Below are 11,262 nucleotides of genomic sequence, written 5' to 3'. Positions count from 1 at the left end.
AATACTAGCAAAAAGTAGAAGTTTATTAGCTCTCATCCGCTGTGATTTTAATTGAACATAAAGCGCATTAATACTCTAAAAATCTCTGCCCACGAGAGCCAACATTCTCCTCCTTCTTTCCATTAGTTAAACTTAACGTGGCGTTTTTTATGGATAACCAGAGACGATTTTGTGGATTTTACCTTTTTTTTTTTTTTTTAAGAAGCTAGTTGGTACTTTTTGAGGATTCACCGCCTCCCCTCCCTCATTTTATTCATAGAATCGCCTCTGTAGATAACGACTTACATAAAGTCAATAACCAACTCTAAAACTTAATATAGTAAATCATTTACACGTGATTATTAACAATGTAATTTACATAACTATTAGTTGAAGTGTCAAATTTCGCATCATGAGTTTTTCACCTTTAATGGTAAAAATGTTCATCATTGTTTTATGAAAAGTCAAACATGCATTGTATTTTCGACAAATAAAAACATCTAAACAAACAAGGCTTTGCCTTCAGATATTAAATACTTCATGTAATTTTATTTTTCAAAGTTGAAAACGTTTACTTCAAATAAACTCAAATGTTAAAAACGTATATGTTAATAAGTATAGTTATAAAGTTTTTGGTGCACATACCTAATTGTTTGTGAAGATTAAAAAAGAAGTTTGTTTTTATTTTGTGTGAGTTAATATTATCTAATATTTTGTATAGTTTTTATAGCTGTTAAGTTTATTCGAACTAATTTGATAACATTTATTAATAGTTTATATCATTTTTTAGCACGACTGCGTTTCAATATTAAATTAAACCAAATCAAGAAGATTGTCATAAAAACAGCTGTTTTATGGGTAATTTTTTAAATAAACGCCCGTTTTTTTAATACTATGTGTCATTATGCTTTCATTTCAATTCTATGTGTCATTATGCTTTCATTTCAAACAATTTTTTTCAACAAATTTTTGGCATAAAAAAAGTAAAAAAAATAGAAAAAGGAAAGTTTTTTACTACTTTTTAATAAATGTAGAAAACGCTTTTACATAATACGTGAAAATATTTTATAAAGGTCGAAGTCTGATTTGGACTCTTTGTTGAAATGACCTGTAGAAGTATCTTCGGCATATTCGTGTAGATCAGACACGAATTAAATGTTACAAAACATGTAAAAAGTTAGCAATAATATTTATACAAAAGTTTATGTGGACATATAAATCAAATTAGCGGTATTTTGAAGTTGGGAAGATCATTTCTTGTCAAATTTAAATTTTAAGAACTCTAATAGCGCGCTACTGTTTACTTACTATACTTTAGGTGGAAACTTTTTTTACGTGGAACATTTTAATTAAATCTAACTTAGAGTGAATTTATGTTTAATTCAATATGTAATTTATATATATTTAAATTTAATATTTAATTAACTCAGTATATAATTTTTTTTCTTATATATACATATTTTTTATTTTTTTTTACTGTTTTATATATTTACAATCAAGACATATTACATTTAAAAATATTGGCCAGAGCAAGAAGAAGGCATTGACTGTTTTATCACCAAGCCCCGTTTACATATTCATCATGTTTATAAACAAAAACTAAAATATTGACAAAACGTTAAAAATACATATGTATTTTTATTACATTTCGGATCTTCTTTAGATTTATATATTTAGTTTATATATAAAATTTTATATATATATATATATATAAAATTTTTTATAGCGCGAAAGTTCTTTTTATGTCTTAAAAAACTAAGAAACATGTAAAAAAGTTTTAAACTTATAAAATGTTCTGATGATAAGATCGTCATTATCTTCATTCAGAAGTCATTATCTTTATTCAGAAACCTTGTTTATTTTTGTAAACAAGCAAAAAAATAAAAATATATTCCATAATAAATGTTTTTAATGGAAAAAAGTATTTTATAAAAATGCAAAATTAATATGACATTTATTTAAGGTGGTACATTTAAAAAAAAAAATTTAGCAACATGATTTAAAGTTATATTTTTCTGGTATAGTATTCAAAAAGAAAAACAAAAACAAAAAAATTTTTTTTATATATATTTAAAAAAAAATTATTTTCATAATTAGTACTTTTTGAGCAAAAAAGGGGGTAATTACTATCAAGGGGGTAATTACTATCAAGAATAACTTTTAAACGAAGAATATATAAAAGCTCAAAGATGTTACTCGTAATGTTAAAATTAAGTTGCACGTTCTGGCATTTAAAAAGATATATCTTTAGTATTTTACCCATAATGCTTTGAAACACTTTTGATTTTTAAGTAATTGTAAATAAGGGGGCAAACATTAAAAAGAGTAAGAAAAGTTAAAATTTCTTTTAAATGTGAGAACTTAAACAATAATTACTTAGGAGCAGTTGTGCAAAATTTTAAAACAATTGATAGAATACATAATTCACAACCTTCAACAGAGAAAAAATAAGACAATTTGTAAAAGCAGTAAATAAAGAAAAATGTCATACAAATAGTATATAAAAATTATTCAAAACTCTCTTTTTCCATAAATGTCCCCCTCTTTTTCATTAGTCTTATCATCAAACCTTTTTCTGTTGGCTCTTGATTTTTTTCTTTGTCTTTTTCCTGAATCGCTTGGTATTTTATTTACTTGATTAATACGCATTTTGTCTTTTTGAGTTAAACTTTGTAATTGAACTATATGAGAATCAATAATTAAGTTTTTAAAAACTTCCAAAATATTACTTGATCCATCGTTTAATAACAATACTGTTAATGCTACAGCAGTGTCAACTATATTTAGACCAAAATAATAGTGTTCAACGTTTCATTACCGGGTTTCGCATCCATTTAAAACAACCATGACAATCATTTAAAACAACCATGACATTAATTTAAAACATCGTAACAATCAATTAAAACAATCGTGATTTTCAATCAAAACATTTAACGCATGCGCAACCTCAACATTCTATATTAATCAAAAAAAAGGTTTCGTTTACATATTTATTTATTAGATATTATATAAATTTATTTTTGATTAACGTCATATTAATTTACTTTAATTTAATGGAATTTATTTTAGTTTTAAATGGATGTCATATTTGCTTTAAATGGATGCAAAACCCGGTATGTATGTACGCCTTACTTAGAAAATACACCGAGAGGCTTGATGTTGAGAGATGTGTATTCTATAAAATAAGATTAGGGCAATGGTGTACAGCAAATACACGAGCAAAGAAATATTAAATGGAAAAAAGTAAAACAAATATGGCATCCATTTTAAATTAAAATAAATTCCATTAGAATAAAATGAATTATTACAATAATAATAAAAAAAAAATTTATATAATATTTAATAAATAAATATATAAATAAAATCTCTTTTTTTTAATAATATAGAATGTTTAGATTGCGCGTGCGTTAAATGTTTTAATTGTAAATCACGATTGTTATAATTGATTGTCACAATGTTTTAAATGAATGTCATGGTTGTTTTAAATAGATGTCATGTTTGTTTTAAATGGATGCAAAACCCGGTAACATTTTGAGTTTGAGCCAAGATCTTTCCGAGAAGAAAAAAATATTGGTTCAATCAAATTACTTATAGACTTTGGTTAAAATAAAATGTCTTTGTATTTAGAAGTTTTATCCATTTGGTACTTACACCAAGATTCAATGGTAAGAGGGCAAAATTTATGACCGTCTTCAAGATTATCGTTTGCTGAACAATGGTGTATGAGTGCAGCAACATTCTTTTTAACGCCATATATATATCACCTTTATTTTGACGAACAGCCATGCTTTAATAATTCTGAAGCGTGTTAAACACTTTATCAGTCATTCTTCCCTTGCCAGTTAGTCGCTTACCATTACTTAATAGTTTTCCCTTGTAACTTTTATTGTTCTCAATTAACACTTTCATTGCTCTCAATTGTGACCCAACCAATTTTCTAAACATGTCCAACGCACTCACTCTTTACAACTTTATATCCAGGATAAGAATCTGCATTAAATATATATTTAAATGATTTACTATCACCATCACCTGAGTATTTTGTGTATCGTAACCTGTTTATTCTGACAGAACGTTTAGATATTGTAAGTGCACCAGCTGTTTCCACAGCTCCAGCACTTTCTTTATGGATAATGTTAAAGCTATGTAAAGCATGCCAATTATTATAGGCTTGAGATTTTTATTTTTGACTCCCAGAACTTGTATCCTATATAGTTTTTGAACAGTGTTTGGGTATCAACACACATACGGTTAGAAACAACAGTCACCACATCATTCAAGGGTAAGTATCCTCATTTCTGCCATATACCTTCTACACTGAAAGTTACATTCCTTACTGTCTAGTCTTTCACGAACATGGGCGAATCAATTTGAATATTGTTTTCTATGCATTCTTGTGATGCTATTAAGATTAAACTCTGGGCAGCTTTTACATTTGACACTTGCAAATTAGCTGTAATACTATTGCATGATGTTAAACTCATTAGTGGTGGCATTTTCATAACGCTATATATATATATATATATATAAATATATATTTAAACAACTTTAAAAAGTATTCTACACAATAGAGTGCTCAATGTTCTTAAAAGAACAGAGCAATTATATATTAGTAGAAAATTACTTAACTAAATTTTTCCATTTGACACTGCGTTTCATCAACAAATTTCTGATGAATCTTTGTTGATGAAACACAGTGTCAAATGGAAAAATTTAGTTAAGTGATTTTCTACTAATATATATATATATTATATATATATATATATATATATATATATATATATATATATATATATATATATATATATATATATATATATATATATATATATATATATATATATATATATATATATATATATATATATATATATATATATATATATATATATATATATATATATACACTAAACTTCCAAAGTTCAAAAATCTAGTCGCGCAAAAATAATCTAAGAATTCTAGAAATTTAAGATTATTTCTTGGGTTAATTTTATACCACGTCATTTTTTACGAAGGTCAAATAAAAACTGAGCCAGTCTTTTGCACCTTCGCATAAAAAAAAAAGATTTATAATAATTTAAGGTATTTTAAACCCTGATGTTTGTTTATAAAATAAGAAGTTTTGTTAACCGAGCAAATCAATTAGCATTACTTAAAATTAAAAACACATCCTCATCCACTGGGTTTGAAATTGTCAAAAAATTTTAACAAAGTTATTATCTGACAGGCAATTTCTTGGTTAAAAGATTGTCCTTTTTTTCTTCTTATAATGATTGATGAAACATTGCATTCATTGTATTCATTAAAAAAGGTATGTAAAACAAGATTAAATATTCTAGAAAACATATTTTTTCTTTTGCTACTCCTGCTACAGGTTCTCACATGATGTCACATGATGACTTTGAGAATTCATTAATTAAAAGACTAAAATAATAGATCTAAATAGATAAAATGTTCAAAGTTTTTCCAGGTTAAGTATACAGTTTTTTTTACCAGGCCTTTTACAATATTTTCATAATTATGGTAAAAGACCTTTTGCTATAATTTCTATACATGATTTTCCATTCTTTTTTATCTTCCAGTCAAACTTAAGTTACGCTTTGAAAGTTTCAAAATACGCCTAAGAAATATCTTTGAAAAATAAGCTTCGAAGTTTGTGACATTCGTAAAATAAGTTTTGCGCTAATGAGGCAAACCCAAACTTGGGTTTTTAAGTAGAGCATATTACATTCTATCTGAAGAATTTTATCTTTTCAAAAAATAAAATACTTCACTCAAATAATCCAGTAACATAGTCAACTTAGCTGCATTTTTAAAACACCCCGACTAGACTTAAACCAGTTTCTTATTTAAATTATTCTTCTACTTTGCATAAAAATTATATGTAAAAAAATAATAATAATGATAATACTAATAACAATAATAATAGTAAATTGAAATGGGTTTACTCAACCAAATGTTACACTTGCTACACTTTAATTCCACCCTGCAAACAATATTTATTGTCTTACCTCTAAACGTTGGTCTTGTAATTGTTTCCAAAGTTAAAAATTTCCAAAGTTAATATCTTGTTGAAAAATAATCATAACATTAGCAAAATGTTCAAAACATATTAAAACAACGTCTACGAAGTAATACAAACATAATGACCTAATTTTAATGTTGAGAGGGAAAATTAGTCTTAAATTAAGCAATAATATTAAGGCATTTATCAACTTGCAAATGAGGTTTAAACCAGGTTAATTAATTATTCTCTTTCTACGTTTTTCTAAGTGTTTTTCTTTCAGGTTAATTAAATAATCTCTCAGTGAACAATATTAGTGAACGGAAACTTTCGGCTTCGGCCGAAACCGAAACCAAAATATCTGCTTCAACAATTTTTTTACTTTTCCTGTTTCGGCCGAAATTTCGGTTCAAACCGCAACCGAAATGAGCCGAAACTTTTAAAAGATTTTTTTTAAGCTTTAATATAGAGTGGGATCATGACAGTTTCCTAATTGTAATCGTTTGTTAGTAAATCAATTTTTAATTATAACAATTGTAAAAATTTTAATTGAAATCACGTTACATAATAGTTTTAAGTTACTATTCTCAAATCATTCTTAAAATGAATTAACATTTAAGTAAAGCAACCCAAACCAATAGTTTCATCAAAAATTTCTCAGTGCTAAATTTTACAATGGAAAATAATCGATAAAAAACTGGTTTATGGAATCATTTTATCGTGACCGTTAGTGATTTCAAATACGGAACTTGCGATTTGAAAATATCTCGTGGATCGCACAATCCAAAACTTCAATCACTTAGCGGACTTTCATCACATTTAAGAAGTGGTTTACTCTAAAAAATCTCTTAACTGAAAAAGCAATCCAACTACCGGCAGTCCTATAAATCTCAAAAATTGATTCAAACTTCATAGAAGGTCTGAAGTTTCTTGTGCGACCGTGGCGCAGTGGTTAGAGCGCTTGCCTTTTAAGCAGGAGAGCCTGGCTCAAAACGAGCTTCGCATATATTTTTGCGTCACGGTAATGAAGGAGGCGTAAACTTCCTAGTTAAATGCACTTCCGCGGTGCTCTGTGACAAGACCTATAGGTCTTCTTGGATCACCTAAATAACAATAAAAAAAAAAGTTTCATAGATTTATATTAGAAAACAACATTAAAAGCAAAGTTTGGTTTGGCAAAAGTAGCAAAGAGATTCCTTAGGCCTCCACCAACATCTCCCGAAGTTAAAAGGTTGTTTTTAACTGCTGGAGAAATTCTTTCAAATGAAAGAAACTTTTGCCAGAAAAAATGAAAAAATATGTATTTCGCAGAGAAAATACTTCAATCATTACCTTTAATTATTGAAATGTCTTGACATATTAGAGTTTTTATCAAACTATGTTACATGGTGATTGGCTAGATATATGTAAAATAGTTTTTTTTTGCTTTAATTCGGTGATCATAAAAGGCTCAGGGATTTTAAATATTCATTTTCAAATTTTGGCCGAAATTTCGGTTTCGGCCGAAATTTCGGTTTCGGTTTCGGCTACGGCTTCACTGAACCGAAATTTCGGTACTTTCGGTTTCGGCTCAAATTTCGGTTTCGGTCGATCACTAAACAATATGAAGAACTTAAGAAAAAAAAAAAACTTCAAAAAATTGACCTAACTTTAACATCGAAACAACGGAGAATGTTTGCTGGGTACATGATCACTTATGACTATAGGAAATACGTACTAGTACATCTTAACATTTCATTTAGATATGTAGGCTATATAGTTTAATTTAGATTTGCAAATTTTCTTATTATCTTATAGAGCCTCAGAGTAAAACCAATGGGCAGTTCTAGTGCATCAGTTATCTGCACATCAATTTCCAATAGTATAATAGTATATAAAATGATACAGAGTACAAGAGTATACAATGGTCTGAAGGTGTATCGAGAAATCATTTTTCAGTACTTTAGCTGAAGTTTCATAGAATATTTACTTTAAACTTTTAATATTACTAAAACTTTTTAAGTTAAACTCATAACCAGAGTAAACTGCATATATATTATGTTTATTAATTAAATAAATTGACTAACTTTTAGAATTTGTAACCAAAAAAAATAGAATAATAAATATATATACATATATATATATATATATATATATATATATATATATATATATATATAAATATATATATATATATATATATATATATATATATATATATATATATATATATATATATATATATATATATATATATATATATATATATTAAAAAAAGGATAATTTTAAAAAATTTAAATATTTGCGCTAGTGGTTGGTAAAACACATGCTATAAAAAATATTTGAAAAATTACAAGAATTTTTCTAAAAAATTCAAACATTTTAGTAAATAAACGATATTAAACTTATTTTAATTGAGATAATAAGTATTTATAATAGATCTAATCGTGCGTATGTTTTTAGGTGTTCAACCTTTTTCAGAAAATTTATTTTCACGCGAAAAACTACTTCGTGAAATTCATCATTGTTTTTTACAAGATGCAAATAAGTCAACTTTAGTATTATTTGGAATGTCGGGCGTCGGAAAGACACACATTGCCAGAAAATATTGTGAAACGTCTTATAACTTCTATAACAACTTTGTTTGGATTGACGCAGCATTTGGAATGTTACAAACTTCAATGAGAAACCAATGTCAAATATTAGGATTTGAAGTTCATGATTCGAAAGGTGAATATTTTAATATAAAAGTAATTGTTGAAAAAATTCACAACTTTTATAAAAATGAAAAGACTTTGTATATTTTTGACAATGTCGACGATGAAAGTGTTAAAAATTTATCAATGTACATTTCGAGAAAACCGAATTCATTCACGTTGATTACCTCCCAATGGAGAACGTGGTCGAATAATGTAAATAAAATGCTAGTTGATGTTTTTTCTTCTGAAGAAGCATTTTCTTATGTTAAAAATGATATTAAAGAAAACGCAGATGAAAACATAAGAAAGTTAATTAAAGAACTTGGTTATCATCCGTTTGCAATTACTCAGGCAATAAAATATATAAATATACATAAAATTTCGATAGAAAAATATATAGATCGATATAGATCAAAACCATCAGAAATATTAGACAATAATGACTTTCCATCCGAAGAAGAATCGAAGTCAACAATAAAAGCAATTAACTTAGTTTTAATGAAATTAAAAAAAACTCAACCTTTTCTATTTAAATTACTAAATTGTTTATCTCATTGCGACGGTCAAAACATTAGTCAACAATTAATAATCCAAATCTCAAATCACTTGGAAATGAACGATGAATTTTTAATAGATAAAACCATTGGATTACTAATGAGTTATTCTTTACTAAGCTGTTTTGAAGATAAAAAATATACAATACACGAACTTACACAGTTGACATGTAAATGTTTTCAAAAGAGAAATTCAACAACAAATACATATCTTGAGTTAATCGAAAATTATTTTAAAGTTGAATTGAATGAAGTAAAAGATCACGTGGATTACGGAAATCATTTTATTTTTCATTTTATCTACATGTTTCGTAATAATGGAAAAAATGTATCGAAAACCTTCTATCATATGACTACTTCTATTCAAATATTATTATTATGTAAAGGTTTATTTGAAGAAGCAATCGAAATATTAAAAGTTATTCAAAATTTTAATACAGAAGCTTATGGTGAAGATAATGAATTCACGCTTGAAACAAAGTTTAATATCGCAAACTGTTTGAACAAAATGGGAAAATATAACGAAGCTTTAGAAATTTATTATTCTGTTGATAAAATAAAAACTGAAATTTTAGGTATCAACCATCCAGATACTATGTCAACAAAAAATAATATCGCAAGCTGTTTGAGCGGAATGGGAAAATATAACGAAGCTTTAGAAATTTATTATTCTGTTGATAAAATACAAACTGAAATTTTAGATATCTACCATCCGTCTACAATGGCAACAAAAAATAATATCGCACTCTGTTTGAGCGAAATGGGAAAACATAACGAAGCTTTAGAAATTTATTATTCTGTTGATAAAATACAAACTGAAATTTTAGGTATCAACCATCCGTCTAGTATGTCAACAAAAAATAATATCGCAAGCTGTTTGAGAAAAATGGGAAAATATAACGAAGCTTTAGAAATTAATTATTCTGTTGATAAAATACAAACTGAAATTTTAGGTATCAACCATCCGGATACAATGGGAACAAAAAATAATATCGCAAGCTGTTTGTTCAAAATGGGAAAATATAACGAAGCTTTAGAAATTTATTATTCTGTTGATAAAATACAAACTGAAATTTTAGGTATCAACCATCCGTCTACAATGGCAACAAAAAATAATATAGCACTCTGTTTGAGCGAAATGGGAAAACATAACGAAGCTTTAGAAATTTATTATTCTGTTGATAAAATACAAACTGAAATTTTAGGTATCAACCATCCATCTACAATGGGAACAAAAAATAATATTGCACTTTGTTTGTACAAAATGGGAAAACATAACGAAGCTTTAGAAATTTATTATTCTGTTGATAAAATACAAACTGAAATTTTAGGTATCAACCATCCGTCTACAATGTCAACAAAAAAAAATATCGCACTTTGTTTGTACAAAATGGGAAAACATAACGAAGCTTTAGAAATTTATTATTCTGTTGATAAAATAAAAACTGAAATTTTAGGTATCAACCATCCGGATACAATGTTAACAAAAAATAATATTGCAAACTGTTTAAATAATTTCGACTTTTATTAGCATTCGAACAGTGCATTTTCAAATAAGTAAAAAAAGTTTGTTTATTTCTTTGTTCATGGCTATAAAATTTTTATATTTAATAAATTGTAAGTAATATTAATTATAACTTTAGAGATGAAATTTATGGGTTAAACTTTTTTTATAAAAAGTTTCAAGAATTTTGGATATATATATATATATATATATATATATATATATATATATATATATATATATATATATATATATATATATATATATATATATATATATATATATATATATATATATATATATATATATATATATATATATACTTATTTGTTCAAAGTATATTTAAAAGGTGATCTAATCAATTCGATTCCCTCTGGAATTATAGTATGCAATGTTTAAAAAAAACGTTACTTGATATAACTTTTAACTCTCACGATATTAATTTACTTTATGCTAAATATAATGATTTTATACTTTTGTTCCTTCATTTAAATTAAAAAAAAAAAATTAAAATGTATTACTCATTAAAATTTAAATTTACGT

At 26.1% G+C, this 11,262-nt stretch overlaps 1 protein-coding gene across 1 annotated transcript; it reads left to right on the top strand.

The window, feature by feature from the left end:
- The first annotated feature begins 421 nt into the window (after positions 1–421).
- Positions 422–10,894, top strand: LOC136075580 (uncharacterized). Its single transcript, XM_065789098.1, has 3 exons — positions 422–669; positions 770–837; positions 8,426–10,894. Exons 2-3 carry the CDS (start codon positions 834–836, stop codon positions 10,744–10,746), a joined length of 2,325 nt encoding a protein of 774 aa, XP_065645170.1. The 5' UTR covers positions 422–669; positions 770–833; the 3' UTR covers positions 10,747–10,894.
- The last annotated feature ends 368 nt before the right edge of the window (positions 10,895–11,262 follow it).

Source organism: Hydra vulgaris, chromosome 01 (assembly GCF_038396675.1).
Source record: "Hydra vulgaris chromosome 01, alternate assembly HydraT2T_AEP".
NCBI lineage: Eukaryota > Metazoa > Cnidaria > Hydrozoa > Anthoathecata > Hydridae > Hydra > Hydra vulgaris.
Note: the sequence above shows the minus strand (reverse complement) of the source record. Positions and strands in the feature narration are given on the sequence as shown.